At 34.5% G+C, this 20,414-nt stretch overlaps 1 protein-coding gene across 2 annotated transcripts in view; it reads right to left on the reverse strand.

The window, feature by feature from the left end:
• LOC136033572 (membrane-bound transcription factor site-1 protease-like) overlaps nucleotides 1-20,414 on the reverse strand; it is a gene marked incomplete in the record, with an annotated part of 67,459 nt that overhangs the window by 11,876 nt on the left and 35,169 nt on the right. For both annotated transcript variants that reach the window (XM_065714330.1, XM_065714329.1), the window contains 4 exon segments: nucleotides 2,696-2,940; nucleotides 5,867-5,993; nucleotides 8,639-8,792; nucleotides 12,206-12,444. In XM_065714330.1, the coding sequence (XP_065570402.1) occupies nucleotides 2,696-2,940; nucleotides 5,867-5,993; nucleotides 8,639-8,792; nucleotides 12,206-12,444 (765 nt within the window).

Consider the following 20,414-nt stretch of genomic DNA (forward strand, 5'->3'; position numbering starts at 1 on the left):
GCTATACATAAGGAAACATGTTAAGAAAATAATATTTACTTCATAATATGCAGAATAATCCTAGTTAACACATTTTGCAAGGAAATAACCATCATCTTACTTCTTTCATTGTTGTACACTTTTTTCAAAACAAATTTCAGAAAAATAAACATGGATTCGGCCGCATTTTTCCGCTTTCAAATACTCTATATATCTAATTGATCCACATCAGTGCCATCTAATTATTGCTCAGAAAACATGTCATTAGACAAATAGTGGTAAATTAGGTTAGATTAAGTTAGGTTTGATGGCGTTTGGGGTTTGTTTATAAACAGTTTTCAAGACTGAGAGAAAAGACAAAAATATTTAGAAATGTGATAGAAAAACTGGAAATACAAGAACAGAAGTGAAGATAAAGGTTATCCCCCAGTAAAATGTGTTGACTATGATTGTTCTGCATACTATGAAATAGGAACTGTTTTTTTAACATGTTTCCTTGTATATAGCTAGTGTCCTATGCTTACGCCACGGTTTTGCCTAATGGCCACGGTAATAAAAGTTCGAATCTTGGATAAAACAGTTTTCTTTTAAATATATATTCTCTTTTAAGTGACGATTTATCTCCAGTGATCACCAATTATCACTACCATAAACTCCCCAGGATCTTCCCTTCGAACAGGAAACTCTTTTATTGTCGTTTTATTTTAAAACAATTTTAAATGGGCGTTGTCACACTACTACTAAAAACGACTCATTATGACACTAAACTACCCGAGGGCAACACAGCTTCACATGCCCATCCTCTAATCCAAGTCTATTAAAGCTTCTTTCTTATAGCCCCTTGTCAGCTCATTGGCGGACAACTACCCGAGGGCAACACAGCTTCACATGCCCATCCTCTGATCCAAGTCTATTAAAGCTTCACCGTTTACTCCCTCCCATTTTCTTTAAATTCTTTCTTATAGCCCCTTGTCAGCTCATTGGCGGACAACTACCCGAGGGCAACACAGCTTCACATGCCCATCCTCTGATCCAAGTCTATTAAAGCTTCACCGTTTACTCCCTCCCATTTTCTTTAAATTCTTTCTTACAGCCCCTTGTCAGCTCATTGGTGGACAACTACCCGAGGGCAACACAGCTTCACATGCCCATCCTCTGATCCAAGTCTATTAAAGCTTCACCGTTTACTCCCTCCCATTTTCTTTAAATTCTTTCTTATAGCCCCTTGTCAGCTCATTGGCGGACAACTACCCGAGGGCAACACAGCTTCACATGCCCATCCTCTGATCCAAGTCTATTAAAGCTTCACCGTTTACTCCCTCCCATTTTCTTTAAATTCTTTCTTATAGCCCCTTGTCAGCTCATTGGCGGACAACTACCCGAGGGCAACACAGCTTCACATGCCCATCCTCTGATCCAAGTATATTAAAGCTTCACCGTTTACTCCCTCCCATTTTCTTTAAATTCTTTCTTATAGCCCCTTGTCAGCTCATTGGCGGACAACTAGCCCGAAAATATTCCAACCAATAAGATATGTCTACGCTATATGTAATGGAGGAAATCCAGATCAGTCATAATTAATAAGACTAGTGAAGAAAAGAACTAGTTGTGTTTTCGGCCTGGGATGGGACGTCAGCGTCCTTATCGTATTTTACTATCTCTTCTTCTGGATAACAATTCTAAGAATAAAGGAATTTGTATTTGTGTTTTAAATATTTCGAAAGCATTTAACAGTGCAGTGTACTCCCTACTTTTTTATTCTCTTTATATTTCAGGGATTAATTTTTCAGTTATTCTGCTTCTGGTATTCCAATTTTTTCCTTAGTTTAAAATCTTCTCCAACTACTATTATTAAAAGTAAAAAGAGGTGTAAGACCAGGTGGCGTTTAATCACCCACACTTTTTTAAAATTGCCTTTCTGGCATGCTTGTGAAAATCTTCTCTACATATTTTTCCGATGTTTCTTATCTTACGTATGCTGAAGATTTAATCCTGATTAGTCGGATTAGGACTGGTCTCTCCAAAATGATCTCTTCTGGTTCTAATGCTTTTTCAGGAATGGACCCTTCGTTCAACGATTAGAAGTGTGAGTTTCTATCTTTGGCTTCAACTTTTTCATCTCCTCTTAACTGTGATACTTTTTCTATTCCGTCTGTTGATCCTTGCGGTGGTTGGGCATACCCCTTATTAATAATGTTTTCTGTTTCCGTCAGCACAATGTTTTAGATATTTCTAAAAGAATACAATTGGGACATGGGGAAAATTGTTCCCAATCGAGGGAAATAAAAATCGAGGGCACTGGCAAAACTCTACTCTACCTCTTGTGATCATTCAGTCCTTTAAACAGCAGGCATTTTCCCCAGCCTAAGAAAAAGTGATTTAAAAATTATCCCGAGGATTTATTTCAGATACTGTAAGTTTCTTACTTTCATTCCTCCTTGGACATGTAACCAGATTTTGATTAATAAAAATAATATACCTGACATAATATTAAAGTTGGAAAAGCTACAAAGGATGCTCTCAATTACTGCTCTTGATGAACTATTTCCGTACATTTGTCTTGTTTATTTTTTTCTATAGTTAATATTTTTCATTTTTGCATCTTTCGTATTTTGATATCTTGTCTTTTATACCACATTCTAATACTTAATTACAGTATTTTTGTGGGTACAAAAAATTATTATTATTATTATAACACATGTAATAAGAATCATACCTTGTATTTTCATCATAGAACTGAACCTTTTTCATAACAGACGTATTGTACCAATCAGCAAAAACAATTAACGACAATCCAAAGTCTTCGACATCTTTCCTTAGTTTAGTCATTTCTTCGGGGAAAAATTCCTCTTCAGGATCAACCAATAGTAAAGCGGCGTAGTTTTCAGCGTTAAAACATGTAAATGGATGACCTAACACTTCAACAAAGTAGTCTTTTAAACGAAGGAACTGGTACATATCCTAATAAAAGAAATATATTTAGCTTTTAATTAGTCTTTAAAACGTCATTAAAAATAATCATTAAATTAGTCATTAGTATTTTCAACGAAGGAACTGGTACATATCCTAATAAAAGAAACATATTTAGCCTTTTAATTAGTCGTTAAAACGTCATTAAATTAGTCATTAGTCTTTTAAACGAAGGAACTAGTACATATCCTAATAAAAGAAACATATTTAGCAATTAACGCGAATTTTAAGACCAAATTCACAACGAGTGAAGGCACTCAACTTTATTTAGAAAGATTTTCTTCTTCAAAGAGAGAAACAGATGGGTTTACTAATATAAATAAACAAAACAAAACAAGCAAATGGCCAAAAGCAAAGCTTGTTTGGGCTTACAAAATGTAGTGGAGTTCAGGGAAAGGGCCAAATATATTTTCTCAGAATAACCACTTTAAAACTACATCTAAATCTCCGTGAAACATCCAAAATAAAAAAAACGGGAAGGGGGGACTCTACCAGAAATAAAAAGATAAACTCTGCACTTATTGTACTAGCGTGGGAATATAGAAAAGAATAATCCTGTACTATACTAACTTGTACTGACTAGTTGAAAATAAGTAATGCCTAATTAACAATATATTACTTTACTACTAATGCTACTACTACTACTACTAAACGTAACAACTAAAACAACTAAACACAGCACCAATCCGCCTGAGGTCAACACAGCTATGCACGCTGCTCCTCCACCCTAGTCTACTCAAAGCCTCCTTCTTTAAACCCTCCCAAGAAGTTCCTATTTCCCATGAATCTTTCCTCACGACATCCTCCAACCCTGTTCGGGGACGAACTGCTTTTCGTTTGACTCTAGATGGTTGGCCGACAAGGACAATCTTTGGCAATATGTCATCCTTCATCCACAGAGCATGTCCTAGCCATCTCAAGCTTTCTCTCATGACAGCCCTAGAAAGTGGGATTGAACTGAAATTTTTCGCACAACTACTGTTTGAGATACCGTGAGTCAGTCAGGTAACCGAAACAATCCACAGACAATAACAATGAAAACTACATAAACGTAAATAATTTCCAAGCTAAGGGGGAGTAATTGTTAGGGAGTATAAGTCGATTGCTCCCCTGGGATTCACTCTTGCTACAGTCAGAGAATCTAAATTGGATCGTATTTTCGTTTGACTCTAGACGGTTGGCCGACAAGGACGATGTTTGGCAATATGTCATTCTTCATCCACAGAGCATGTCCTAGCCATCTCAAGCTTTCTCTCATTACAGCCCTAGAAAGTGGGACTGAACTAAATTTTCCGCACAACTACTGTTTGAGATACGGTGAGTCAGTCAGGTAACCGAAACAATCCACAGACAATAATAATGAAAACTACATAAACGTAAATAATTTCCAAGCTGAGGGGGAACAACGATTAGGGAGTGTAAGTCGATTGCCACCACCCCCCCCCCCATTGGATTCACTCTTACTAGAGTCAGAGAATCTAAATTGGATCATATTTTCTTTTATTTATAATCACTACACGTTATCTCAGTTGTCCAAACAAGTACACAAGTAAGATTCAAAAAAAGTTATTTTTAATTTTCTCAATCAAGAAAAGAAAGACAAATGTTTTTAATCTGTACATACCTTTTAAAAACTGCTGATATAGTCTAATACTTGGTTAGCGCATTAGCGTTTATTTAGTAAAAAGCATTGTTCCCTCATCATATTTTCTTTCTCGGCGTCATAAAATAGAACGGATGATTGTAGAAAATTGGAAGAATGCTAGTTTGATTGAAAATCAAAAGTCATGGCAATCTTTTAAAGAGCCAAAGTACATCCTCTAGGATAGATAGCTACCCCTTTTGTCCTAGGCACACCGTATACCCACATGACATAAGATAAAAATTAAAATCGCCATTCAAGTAAAAAGAACGGCGGAACGCTTCGAGAAAAGTAATTCCGAGGGCATCATGATTTGCACAGCTGTAGAGGCAAGGGAAACTACTTCCCTGTTCGTATTAACAATTACAAAAAGAAAATATTTGATCAGATTTATGAAATTCATTACAACATCAGCATAGCCTTTAGTTTATTTTATCGATATCAAAATACAAAATAGTTTAATTTACTAACTTAATTAAGAAAGAAAAAGAAAATGTTAGCGCATCCTTCCTTTAAAATTAGTTCCTTTCACGAAATATTTATGAATAGTTTCACTGTGTTTATAAAATAGCTTCAATTTAATTATTATATTGATCATTTTGTGTAAATTCGGCTCTACTTAAGTTTGCGATAGACGTTTGGAAATAAATATTATTTTCTCTACTTTTTTAGGATCAAGGTAAATTTTCAAGGTCAAGGTCGACCGTTGAAAAACTTCAGGTGAAATATTTCAAAATGGGAATTTAATTGATGCTTAAAGCTTCAATTAAAATATTAACTGGAACTTCAATTAATACTTCAGCTGGGATTTCAACTGATGCTTCGGCTAGATATTCAACTGATTCTTCGACTTGGACTTCAACTGATGCTTAAACTGATGCTTCAGCTATGGCTTCAACCGGGGCTACAACTGATGCGTCAACTGGAACTTTAACCAATGATGATGCCTCAACTGACAGTAGTTTCAACTGTTGCAACATCGCTCAATTTAGAGCTCAAAATGAGCGATGTTTAAAAAAATAGTCAATTAATTCACACTGAGTTATATCAATATTATCTTTAAAAATAAAAACCACTTCAATTTATAAGGATACACAGTTTGAGCATTAATACTCTAATCTTGAATATGTAAGAGGCAAAAATTGGTATATACCATGGACCTGAAAAATATGTTCTTTGAGGTATAGTGCAATGTCAGTATAGCATTATACTGGTAAACGCTGTAAGGAAAGGGATGGAGAAGAAAAAGAAGAAAAAACAAAATTTATGCATTACCTTGAAGTTTGTATGAATATGGTCGCCGTTCCAGTCAAGTGGATCATTCTTCATCCGAAGATTGTCCCTTGGAAAATAGCCAGGGGGATAGCGCAAGTTATGATACTGATCCCAAAGAATCCGTTTACTGAAATGAAGAACAATTGACCTTAAATTTCAATCCAGCAAAATTCTAAATGCAGGCAATTCCTTCATTACCACCCCTTTCGATAGAATGAAGTCATTTGCCCTTTTTTAATCTATTTTAAATTTACTTATTTTCATATTTTATTTCACTTTTACTTTCTAATTTTCCCTTTTCATTTTTTTCAGTCAATAGTAGTGCTTTCGTTATCATATTTAAAGTAGGATGAAATTTGTTATATACTTGCACTTATTAACCAGAACCTGGTTAACCATAACCATTAACCCTAAAATCAACGTTAACTTTAAAACCATAACCTTTAATCGTAAAACCATTTCTCTGTTCTTTTTAAATTTTCCTTTTCATTTTTTCAATCGTACATATGGGCAAATTTAATGTTTCAGTTTATACTGTTACTTCTAGCGATATGCAAATACAATATTTTATACAACTTTGTATATTGTACAACTTTGTATACAACAAGCGAAGAGACAGCCGTTTGTCTGTCTGAATTACACACAAACGTTCTCGTAAATATATTTTCTTTTAGTTTCAATATTTCTTGCTTAACTTGACAGAGAAATATAACAAGCAATATTTTCAATTCTAGAAAAATTTTACTAGAAATTTCTAGTCCTGAAATCATTTTTGGTCTTGAATATAGATTTGGATCAGCAGTTTGCTGGAAAGCCCCCCTAAAGTTCGAGGTTAACGTATACACACACACACACACTCTTTTCGGGTCTCCTTATGGACTTTAAACAGGTACTCACATTCTTGATGGTGTTGGTGCAATTGTATCATGGAAAGAAACAAGTATTGGTAGGATTTAAAATCCCAATTTGATTAATTTTAATTAAGTAGTTAGAAAAATTATTAAACAGTATTCATTTATTTATTTTTAAAGTATTTTTATTAAACATTACTTAAATTTTATGTATTGAGTACAATCTTTATAAGGAAACTGGTTTGCCTCAATTGATACTTTTATTTCAATCTGTAAATAAACATTATAGGTTCGAACACAAATAACGATCTTCTATTCTCTAAAATTGACTCATTTTCATAAGCTAGTTAATTAAATTTATTCATTAAACTACTAAATATTTTTTTTATTTAATTAGTAAATATAATAGCCTTCAAAAAAATAGCCGCCTTCTATCTTCCAAATTTGTCTTTATTCCACACACTTCCTCAATATGTTTTTTTTATTCACCCTTTGTTTAATAGACAAATTCAACACCATTATTTTTAATTGTGAACAAATTTGTGAACAATTGTAGCCAAAATAACTCTGTTGATCGCAAGTACACACTTTTACTTTTTACTTACTTTACTACAACAACAAAAGAACAACAAACAAAAACTACAAAACAACAAATAAAACTTACTATCGCAGTTTTACACTTTTGCAAAGACACTTTTACTGGTTAATCTTATTTATTGAAAATTGTTTTCTGACTAATAATTCGCACAAAAAGACCAGGCTTTATGAGGGGGTACATACACGGGTGAATTACTGTTGAAACTACTAAGTACATTAAAACAAACATATTTTGTGCCACTAGACCTATCTTGCGTCTATTCATACCCAAAAACAACTATTTCCAAAAATCCAATATCAGACTAAATCTTATTTTCATGTTTACACTGAAAATCATATTTTAGTCAGTGTTGCCACATTGAATTGTGAAAAAGCAGAACAAATTAGTTAAATCTGATTGCACTTCATACTAATTCAATCATTAGCAATCTGCTGATTGGCAAAGACCTGCAAAAGAAAACCTCACTTTCTCTAGGTGCTTGCTGCCAGACATTTTTAGCTTTTTTTCTGCTGATTTTCTGACCCAAAATCAGCAAATAACACCCTTTGCTAAGCTTCTTTTTTTTAATTTTGTGGTCCAGAAATTAAATAAAAAAACAATTTTTTTTTAACTGGAAGCAAGGAGCGACATTAAAACTTAAAAAGAACAGAAATTATTCCGTATATGAAAGGGGCTGTTCCCTTCTCAGCGCCCCGCTCTTTATGCTAAAGTTTTTTAATGTTTTAAAAAGTAGAGTTGAGAGAGAGTCACAACACCAAATTACTGCATAACTGCATGCGAAGGTCTTATTCATTAAAAACTAAATTCCTCGATTGTTAAAAATCGAGTCAAAAAATAGAACCAATAAGAAATATGTGATTGAATTTTTTTTTTTAAATAATCCGCTTTCATTTTCACGTCATTAGTATTTTGTAGTCTCTAAGGCAATAAAGTCTACTGCATTTTGACAAGATATGGTATTTTTTTTAAATAAATAAGATGATTTCCTATAGGGTGGGTCAATTTCTTCATTAGCATTCAAACTTTTTGATACCATGCTACTTTTTCACCAACACTACTCCATTGGGAGGGGGGTGTCCTCTTCTATGTACACTTCTAAATATACATAGAATATACCCCTACTTCTAGATGTAACTAGAAGTAGTTTAAGATTAGACAGCCATGCCGGTCAAACAGAAATTATGAATTTTCAAAATTCAAGGCGCATGCACTCCTTAAACTTTTTGAAACTAAGAGTCGAACTTTCTCTATTTAAGGTCAATACCCAAGTTTTAGATGGCAGTAGCTGGTACATTACGTTACAGACTTTAAATTGCTACTTACCTTCTTGGTGGTGTTGGTATGATTTTAGCCCGCAAAGGAAGAGTAATTGTGGATGTCAAGATTTCAGTGGTGCCATCTTCAGGGGAAGATTCAACAGTAACAGAAATATGACCTTGTGCAATACCTTCCCAATCAGCAGCTTCTTCAGACACAGCTACAAGTAAAATAAAACTATTAGCCATATTACTCTAGCAAGACAAAATTAACGAACATTTTAAAAAGTAGAGTATATCCTTTAAAAAAGTAGAATATATCCTTTATTAATTCAAATATGTGTTATATTACATAATTTATATTTGTATTATAATTGCACATTTCATATAAAGCCGTATTATCAAACAGTTCGTGGTAACGAACTGTAGTAAGGAGCGACCCGGCTCAATAGTAAACAAAACTCTAAAAAACAGAATTTTGCTACCAAAGTTAGGTCAAAAGAATCGTATTTTATTGATGATTTTAAATACATAAGTTTCAGCAAGTTTAGCTTTACCCATCAAAAGTTACGAGCCTGAGAAAATTTGCCTTATTTTAGAAAATAGGGGGAAACACCCCCTAAAAGTCATAGAATCTTCACGAAAATCACACCATCAGATTCAGCGCTTCAGAGAACCCTGCTGTAGAAGTTAGGGGTATTTTTTTGGTAGGTGGGGAGGGGTTGAGGGGAGCGGGTTATGTGGGGGAACTTACCATGGAGGAATTTGTCATGGGGGAAGAAAATATCCATGAAGGGGGCGCAGGATTTTCTAGTATTATTTAACAAAAAAAAAGAAAAATAAATATGAAAATTCTTTCAAACGAAAGTAAGGAGCAGCATTAGAACTTAAAACGAACAGAAATTATTACGCATACGAGGGGTTCACCCCCCTCCCACTAGCTCGCTCTTTACGCTTAAGTATTTTTTAGTAATTTCAACTATTTATTCTACGACCTTTGTGATTCAGGGGTCATTCTTAAGGAATTGGGACAAAATTTAAGCTTTAGTGTTAAGAGAGAGGTACTGACGAGGGGCTGAACCCCCTCATATACGTAATAAAAACATAAGCATATAGAAGTTGTTACGTAAACTAATTCGTAAATTACGTATATCTTTTACTAATATAAACTTTCGTAAAAAATTAAAAGTTCTAGTTGTCTTTTTAAGTAACCAAAAAATTGAAGGGCAACTAGAGCTCCTCCCCCGCTCCTTTTTCTCTCAAAATCATTCGATCAAAACTATGAAAAAGCCATTTAGCCAAAAAAATGAATATGCAAATTTTGTTTTAATTATTCATCTGCGGAGAGCTAAAATCAAAACATGCATTAATTCAAAAACATCCAGAAATTAAATAAAAAAAACTAAAATTCGGATTTGACCAGCATTAGCTGAATGATTTGCATTACAAGTTTGCACTGGCAGTTCGTAATAACTAAAAGGGCTTTAGACCCTTTAGCATGATAAATAAAATAAAACAAGTTTTTTTTAACTAAAAGTAAGGAGCGACATTAAAACTTAAAAAGAACAGAAATTATTCCGTATATGAAAGGGGCTGTTCCCTCCTCAGCGCCCCACTCTTTATGCTAAAGTTTTTTAATGTTTTAAAAAGTAGAGTTGAGAGAGAGTCAAACTTTAACGTAAAGAGCGGGGCGTTGAGGAGGGAAAAGCCCCTTTCATATACGGAGTAATTTCTGTTAGTTTTAAGTTTTAATTTCGCTCCTTACTTTCAGTTAAAAAACAATTTTTTTTTATTTAATTAAAAGATATAATCAGTTCCAAAACACGGGCGATTGATAAGAGTGGAGGTTCCACACTTATGTAATTGAATTCCAAATGAAGTGGAATTTCAAAGCAGATTTCAATTTTCGACTCCTAAAAAAACATTTTTGGAAGCCTTAACGTCAGCTGACCGTCTGAAAGACAAAGGGTTAATGACTTTTTCTCAGGGACAAAGGGCTATCGGCAAAATCTATCGAGAATTTGTGGCTTGACTACGAAATTTAACTTGAAATGCAGTTAAATTTTACTTCCCTTTTGTCGGCAATTTTATCAATAAGAATGGGTGGTACCGCAGGGAACTCATAGTGGTTAAATTACTAAAATGATACTCCCTTCGAACTGATTTTGAGCGTCCTCCGAGCAGGTATGCTAGAAAATATTTAGGGACTGCCCTTTCCTGTACTCTAAAACTATTCTACTCCAGTTCACCGAAATAACAAAACGTACACTTTCTGATAATGAAAGTTTCATTAAAACTGAATATATATCTCTCAAGCACCAAACTGGGGAAATTAAATGGTCTTTCAAAGATTTGAGGGAGAGTAGGTAAGATAAGATAATATTTATTTTCAAAAGACTATCACAAGCTCTATAGAGCCGAATTCGCTTTATATGTCAGTAAAAGCTAAGAAAAAAAAAATTCAAATCGGTACATTAAGTCAAACACTTAAAATTAAAAAGAAATTAAAAAGGCAAAATCATCAAAGATAAAGGGCAAATCAGTAAACTTAACAATTAAATTACAAAAACATTGCAGTAAATTAAAAATAAAAATGGCAATAGAGGAAAAGGGGAATTTGGCAAGTACATAATCACGAATTATTATTAAGGTGTTCCTTTTAGTTTTCTTTTATTAAGGTGTCATCTTTTAGTTTTCTTTCGTTTTTCAGATCTTTTACCCAAGCTCTACAAGCTATGGCAAGACTGCCCAATCAATTCTAAATAGTTTTGTTAACTCAAACCAAAAATTGTTATATTGGACAAGATTGAGCGATTCTTTAAGGTATAAAATTCCCTTAATCCGCTAGTCAGTGTGATAAAATATACCACCCACGGTAGTTATTGATTCAAATTCCTATTCCAAGCATTTTAAAGCACCATAGACAGACATTTTTCAGTTAATATATCTATTGAAATGAGCAGTTTGAAGTACCAAGAAAAGTAAAAAATGAAATTTGGCCATTTCAACTGATTAAGCGGAAACTTACACTTAAGTTTTCATAGAAAACAAGAAGTCTATATGCAGTAGTAGCGGGGTCGAATTATAAAAGAAACGGGTGAAAACATAACAAAAATAAATTAAAAACACAAAACAACCAGGTGTGACTTTCCATTGACGGTGCGGTTACTTTTAGGAGTCAGAATATTATTAATAATTGATTTTTTTCCAACGAGAGGGGTTGTCAAATTCAACTAATTAGTTGTTTTTATTTATTTCCAGGGTTCAACGTGGCAACTCTGACGAGAATGTGGTACTGCCCCAAGAACTTCACACATTTTGAATCAACAAAAAAAAAATCTTTGAAAATCACGGTTTTCAGGCATGAATATACCCAAGGTAAGTCCAGGGGGCAATCATTTACATGTTCTAGGTACTTCAAGCATGCAGTTCTACTCAGATTTACAATAGGGTAAAAGAAGCCAGTCAGTTTAAATTATTAGGGGTTCATGCAAAACAACAGATTTTGAATTTTTTTTCAAAATCTTTAGATTTTGTTTTTAGACTATTTTTAGAAAACAAATTTCTAGACTATTTACTACATAAATAAAACCACAACAAAAATCAAAGAATGAAATAATATATGTTAGCTTACAAATTGAGATTGCAAGGAAACCAGACCAGGGCCAAAGTAGATCAGAGTACGAGATTTCAATATTAAGTAGATGGCCATAGTGCAGCAAATAGGGATGCCAAATAGGCTCTTTCACTATCTTTCCACTGACTCCCATACCATTTAGAACTGTGACGTTGACAATAGTGGGAACAGAAGAGTAATATATAGGCTGGGTGCAGTAGGGCCACATAAAAGCACACTCTGTCAAATCAATATAGCTGGAAGGGAATTTATTTAATTACTGATTGATATGTAGTTCTTACATATCATTACTGATAATATTATATTATAATTACTAATTATAGTAATATTATAATTATATAATATATAATTATTATATTATATTATCATATTATATATTATATATTATATTATTATATTATAAACATAATATATATTATGACATATAATAACAACATATTTATAACATAACATATAATATAATAACATAATATTATATTATAAAAATATTATATATTATATTATAAATTATCATATTATATATTATATAATATAATTAGTAATATTATAATTACTGATTGATATGTAATTCTTTCCGTTTCCAAGTTTTATTTTGTATCTGTATGTACAATTTATTGAAATATTTGTCAATAGATAAAAGGATCTCCATGCATTCAGTGGTGGCAATTAGGGAGGGGGGAGCATGTACTTCCCTGATTTTTTTTGCCCGTTCTCTTGGATTTCGATAAGTACCTCTTTTGGGAGGGATTTTAACTGGAAAAGACTTTGTGGTATTTTCATAGAAAAAATAGAAAAAAACAACAAAATTGACCCCCTCCCTACATTTTGAACAATACATTTGCTCCTTCCCCCTAAATTTTCTTAAATTATTACTGCATGTATCATCATTAAGTTTTTTCTGACCCACTACAGCCACTTGTCAAAGGGATCACATGGAGGGTGAGAATTAGTCTCTTATTAATCAATAATTAAGTAAGTAATAATTTGAGAGGAGAGAGCACAACCTTTATATATGGTAATTTAAATTCATTTATGCCTGAATTCGTTGTTAACCGTAATTTTTGTTTGTCAATACGTGACGCTGACAATATCGGTAACAGAAGGGTAATATATAGGCTGGACGCAGTAGGACCACATAAAGGCACAGTCCGTCAAATCAATATAGATGAAATGGAAGCAATAGACTGAGATATGTTTCTTGGTTTTTTAATTTTTATTTATCTGTTTGAATATTTGTCAATAAATAAAAGATTTTCCATATGCTATAAATTCGGTTTTTCTGACCTACTAAAACCCAAGTTTAAGGGATCAATATCCCTTGCAAAATAATATTTAATTAATCAATAATTAAATAAAAACTAGTCTAACGGGAGGGAGCAAAAACTTAATTTGTCATAATACACCATTATTTTAAGTTTGGATACATCGTTAATTATACTTTTTGTTCGGTTTTAGGTTACACTGACAGAGAAATATATTGGATAGACACAGAAAGACTACTTAAAAGCTGTTTAATCAATATACTGTAAAATCAATACAGCTAAAAAAAAAGATCAGTAAGGCTGCGTTTTGGCAAAAGCCAAATTACACGTTAGTGCTCTGGTTTATGCCATGTGACGAGAAAAACAAAACACATAAATTTTTGAATTTAAGGAAACAATCAAATTTTCTTTTCGCATTTATTTTTTACCATAAAATTTTTATTTAAAATTTTAATTTAATTTTTATTAAAATTTTATTATCATATTTGCAATTTACATATTCAGGGTAGAAAAAAAATCAGATTTTTTTTTCAAACAGTTTGCGGTAGCAAGCTGTAAGTAAGGAGCTACTCGTCCCAATAGCAATCAAAACTCTAAATTACGAAAACTGACAACAATAGATATATCAAAAGATTTGACTTTTTATGCTGATTCCGAATATACATAATTCATTAAGTTTAATATCAAAAGCTAAGAGCCTGAGAAAATTTGCCAGATTTTCGAAAAAAGGGGAGGGGACAGCCTGAGAAATAAAGCAATATTAATAAGAACTACACCATTAGATTCAACATATAAAAGAGCCCTAATATAGAGGTTTCAAGCTCCTATCTCCAAAATGTGGCATTTTGTCTTTTGTTGTCAGAAGAAATACCACGAATGCATGTTTATTCGCCTTTTTTTCCCAGGGGTGATCGCATCGACCCAATTGTCATAGAGAATCGGATGATGGCTCACTCAAACGAAAACCAAAAGTTCTAGAGCCTTTTTTATTTCTGTACCCTCTAAAATCTACTTTAACTATACAACTTTACCTCCAAAACCGAAAAAGCACCTCACCAGTCTTTTTCAGCAAGCAATACTTGCAAAATAGTTTAGAAACTGGCCTAGACTATGGAGCGAAACGAACATAGTAAATGTTTTGTAGATAATTTTGACTCAATTGAATTTCTCAAATCTTGGAATCACTGACGGTTTATTTCTATTCTTCGAAAATAACAATTATAATTAAATTTCGAGGTTTCATAAGTCGCAGTGAAACCACACTGAAAAGCTTGTAACTAATTTTCTCATTTTGTCTCTCTCATATTCGATGAATACATTCGTATATTCAAAGCTTCTTTTTCAACTCTTACCTAGATCTTATAATCATTTGTCTACAAGTCACTTATACAATTCTTAGAGACCCGATCACATTTTTACCACTGCCCCTGTAAACCAGCTAATAGCAGTGAAATGGGTATCACCCATGCCCAGAAAGGGAGTATTTATCGTAAGAGCAATCGTCTTCAACACGGGTACGAGTAATATTGTGTATAATCAGTACGAGTGATGCCACGAGTTTCTTTTAAGGCGGAGCATAACCTATAGGCTACCTTTGTACACTTTAAAACAGAGAAAAGTTAGGAAGCGGAAAAAAGACCGGAAATGCATCATTCACATCGGAATGCTGGCACTTCGTCATCCCCATAAAATGAAAACATAATAATTGTGTATGACATGGCAAAAACTTAAAATGTTCATTGTTAGCCATCTAACCATGTTTCCAACGTTTTGAAATAAACTGTACCAATTTTTCAACTAAAATTGCGAGGTCAATTTGTATTTTGAACAGTATGTTGAAAAATTTTCAATAGCTAGAAGAAAATGCTCATCCGAGTCAGAAAGGGGCGTATAAAACTAAAATGTGCCCGAATATTTGTACTGTACCAAAAAAAAATTCCAGATATATCACATTGTGCCAACGCCTCTAAATTGTACCTAAGAGGTACAATACTACTACGTTGGCAACGCTTTAAAATTGATTTTAAAGAACTTTACATTATTTTTTAAACCTTATCTCATGGTCACAAAATGGTTAGATCTAAGTTATCTTGCAGAATACGAGCTAGTAAAAAAGAAGAAGAAGAAAAAAAAAACATATATAACAACAGCTATTGTGCCCTTTTGGCAAAACAAGATCTTTTATCTTCTGCTCAAAGCAAAACAAAAGTAATTAAATACCGATATATAAATAAATGCAGGTCACATTTTTAATTACGTTTCTAAAACTAGCTTTTTAATTCTGATTGGTAGCACTAGATGGAATGCCCTTTTTTTTCTTAAAGACGAGCTTTAAATGTTTCCATTATTAATTAAAAAAACTTTCCCTAAAAAGAAGTTTTGCAAGAAAAGCAAAGAGTCATGTTAAACTTGAGACCAGCAGAAATAAGTCCTATGGTGATTCAAACTTGGGACAACAGAAATTACAACTAAAGAATACAAGAAACCCAAAATAAAATATTTTGAAAACAAAATAAATAAGATAGCAGATAGAGACATAGATGAAACAAGAGCTAAGAGCTCATATGGCACTTGTGACGAGGCAAGAAGAGCTAAGAGCCAAGAGCTCATATGGTATGAGCTCTAACAAAATTCTAAGAATCAATAGATTGATTTAAAATGAAAATCAGAGGCTTAATGCCGGTGAGGATTTAAAATAAGAGCTCTGAATCATGATGCCCTTCTAAATATCAAAATTCATTAAGATCCGATCACCCACTCTTAAGTTATAAATACCTAATTTTTTCTAATTTTGCCTCTCCCTTTAGCCCCCCAGATGGTCGAATCTGGGAAAACGATTTTATCAAGTCAATTTGTGCCGCTCCCTGACACGCCTACCAATTTTCATCGTCCTAGCACGTCCAGAAGCACCAAACTCGGCAAATCACTGAACCCCTCCCCCCAACTCCCCCAAAGAGAGCGAATCCAGTACGGTTACGTCAATCACGTATCAAGGACATTTGCTTATTCGATTCCACCAGGCTTCATCCCGATTCCTCCACTCCAAGTGTTTTCAAGTTTCCCCCTCCAACTCCACCCAATGTCAAAAGATCTGGTCGAGATTTTGAAATAAGAGCTCTGAGACATGAATTCCTTCTAAATATCAAATTTCATTTAGATCCGATCACCTATTCGTAAGATAAAAATACCCCAATTTTCACGTTTTCCAAGAATTCCGGTTTCCCCCTCCAACTCCCCCCAATGTCAAAGGATCTGGTCGGAATTTAAAATTAGAGCTTTAAAGCACAAGATCCTTCTAAATATCAAATTTCATTAAGATCTGGTCACCCTTTCGTAAGTTACAAATACCTCAATTTTCAAATCCCCCCCCCCAACTCCACGAAAGAGAGCAGATCCGGTCCGGTTATGTCAGTCCCGTATCTTAGACAGGTTTTTATTCTTCCCATCCAGTTTCATCCTGGTCTCTCCGCTTTAAGCATTTTCTGAGATTTCCAGTCCCCCGATGAAGCTGGATCCGGTTGAGATTTGAAATAAAAGATCTGAATTACGAAGTCCTTCTAAATATGAAGTTTCATGAAGTTCCGATCACTCCTTCGTAAGTTAAAAATACGTCATTTTTTCTAATTTTTCAGAATTAACCCCCCCCCCCAGTAGAGCGGATCTGTTCCAATTATGTAAATCACGTATCTAAGACTTCTGCTTATTTTTCCCACCAAGTTTCATCCCGATCCCTCCAATCTAAGCGTTTTCCATGATTTTAGGTTCCCTCACCCCAAATTCCCCCCAATGTCACCAGATCCGGTCAGGATTTAAAATAAGAGCTTTGAGACACGATATCCTTCTAAATATCAAATTTCATTGAGATCCGATCACCCGTACGTAAGTTAAAAATACCTCATTTTTTCTAATTTTTCAGAATTGACCCCCCCTCCCAACTACCCTAAAGAGAGCGGATCCATTCCAGTTATGTTAATCATGTATCTAGGACCTTTGCTTATTTTTCCCACCAAGTTTCATCCCCATCCCTCCACTCTAAGTGCTTTCCAAGATTTTAGGTTTCCCCCTTCCAACTCCCCCCAATGTCACCAGATCCGGTCGGAATTTAAAATAACACCTCTGAGACACGATATCCTTCTAAATATCAAATTTCATTGAGATCCAATCACCCGTTCGTAAATTAAAAATACCTCATTTTTTCTAATTTTTCAGAATTACCCCCCCCCCCAACTACCCTAAAGAGAGCGGATCCGTTTCGGTTATATCAATCATGTATCTAGGACGCGAGCTTATTTTTCCCACCAAGTTTCATCCCGATCCCTCCACTCTAATTGTTTTCCAAGATTTTAGGTTCCCCCCTCCCAACTCCCCCTGATGTCACCCCAATGTCACCAGATCCGGTCGGGATTTAAAATAACACCTCTGAGACACGATATCCTTCCAAAAATCAAATTTCATTAAGATCTGTTCAACCGTTCGTAAGTTAAAAATACTGCTATTTTTCTATTTTTTCCGAATTAACGGGCCCCCACTCCTCCCCGGATGGTCAAATCGGGAAAACGACTATTTCTAATTTAATCTGGTCCGGTCCCTGATACGCCTGCCAAATTCCATCGTCCTAGCTTACCTGGAAGTGCCTAAAGTAGCAAAACCGGGACCGACAGACAGACCGACAGAATTTGCGATTGCTATATGTCACTTGGTTAATACCAAGTGCCATAAAAATAAATTAAAACCGAGCAAAAAATAAATTGTATAAACAAAAAGAAAATGAAAACTTAAAACGAACAAAAATTAATTTTCAAATATTTACTTCATTTTAAACTTGAGTTTTTCTATTATCGGCTTCCCATACTCTTTAATTTTGAAAAAAGCCTGCCTTTAAAAATGATTTTTACTAAGGACTCATGTATTCATTATTAAGATAAGATATTTACTTCAAAAAATTGCTATCACAAGCCCCAAAGAGCTGAATTCAAATTTCGGGTTTAATAAATAAGAAACAGGACGAGCAAAAAAGCACAAAAAGCAACAGAAATTAAAAGACTGGCAAAAGAATGCAAAAATTAGAACTATAAGAAGGAAATCCATTCCAAAACAAAGATATGAACCTGGAAACGACAAAGGATTCTATTCATTCATTACAGAAACCCAAAACAGAAAATCCATTAACAAGTCATTTTTTAAATTGAGCGTAGTCATAATATGTTAAAGGACGAAAACAAGGAAAAATCAATAAAAAATAAATAAATATCTATTAAAAAAAATTAAACAGTCATTAAAAAAAGACGGGAAAAAGGAACAAGCGAAGAAATACAAAACATGGGCAGCGTTTGGACCAAGGAAGAAGAAGAGAGAAATTTATGTTTTCTGTAATGTAGAGGACAAAGGTGCTAGAGGCAAAGCAGCGACTGGAAGACGAGATAAGACCAGGCTGGGAAACAGCTCAAAGAGGGCAGAGCGCGGGTGGGGGTTTCTTTAGAAAAATGTGTTCTGTACGAGGGTTCGCCGTTGCATTTCTAAAAAAATGGTTACAAAACATACCTTTCCTGGACTCAAGCGTTTATAACGATCAGTTCAACTATTAAAGCTACAAAATGAATGACGCCTCTGAGAGACGTAGGGACAAATAGGCGCCTACTACTACTAATTTCTGTTACAGCAACCACCTGTCCTGCCAAATGTCTGACAATAAAGCAGAAAATTCGGAGGAATAGACTAATGGGTATGAATCAGTAATGGGTATGAAAGTCATGGCCTTGGGGTCAATCCCCCTGGACATATCACGCGCCGACCGTGATGCAGGAAAAGAATCCTCGAGGAGCAATCCAAAATACGAGAAAGGAGTTCTCTTGCTATTACTGGCCCTGAGAATGAAAACATGTAAACCTTGATTGCTGGCGAGTGGTGGGCGACTCTCCCCTCTGTTTTGAGGTAGGAGAGCTGCTTTCCCAAACCGGTATGAAGCTGGAGAATGTTTTTTTTGGATTGGGGAAACAATACTGGACCCCTCAAACTACCAAGGAAGGGTCTTCAACAAAGGTGAGAAAAGAGATAAGCAAGCCCTATCTCAAGATACCACACCCAGGAGACACTAATGACCCAGACGCCATTGATTCTTTTTTTTCGGGGGGGGGGAGGAGTTCTAAATGAGGGAACTTCTAAACGAAGGCTATACACAATTTGAAGATAAAAGGTAAGGTAAAGATTTTACACGGATTTTACGGTATTGGATTTTACAGCCCCTACCAACGGTGCTGTCCTCCGTTTCCTGGTCCTTCAGCCAGGAGGCAGAGGGGAGGGGGTGGGGGCCAGCAATTCTGTGCTTTTGTACACCCTTTCTGTTTTCCTTCCCAAGATTTCTCCAGGTACCCATTTTGAGCTGGGTCGACCCTGGCTGAGTTTACAAGAGTAAGGCCACTGCTTCCCGTTCCAAACCAAATACAAAACAACATCCCTAAAACCCAAATCCTGTAAATGACATAGGAAGCAAATTTATGTTCAAAGTTGATGAAAGAAAAAGAGCACGTTAAGGAAAGTATACCTAGAAGCACATGGCTATAAAAACGTCCATCGTTGATAATTAAAAAGTTGCCTCTAGATCTAATACAAACTATTCATCTGATTCTGACTGATAGTAGATGCACCCAAATAGAAATTAGCCTTCTATTTTGATAAATTTTCGAATTTCAAGGAAAGATTCAAACTCTTTGAATTCCATTTGGTGTAAGCCCCTACCATTTTAATCCCAACATGACTCCAACAAAGATTGAAATCCAAACTTTGATGGTTGAATAGCCCACTTTTTGATCTACTGACCTTGTGTTTTGACTTACAAATGCCTTACACAAAAAGTTAAAAAAAAGGCTCTGTGATGAAATCCCCCTTGTGAACTAACTAGAACAGCAAAAAGAATTTTTTTTCCTTCTTATCAGAAAGCTATGTTT

Source organism: Artemia franciscana, chromosome 12 (genome assembly GCF_032884065.1).
Source record: "Artemia franciscana chromosome 12, ASM3288406v1, whole genome shotgun sequence".
NCBI lineage: Eukaryota > Metazoa > Arthropoda > Branchiopoda > Anostraca > Artemiidae > Artemia > Artemia franciscana.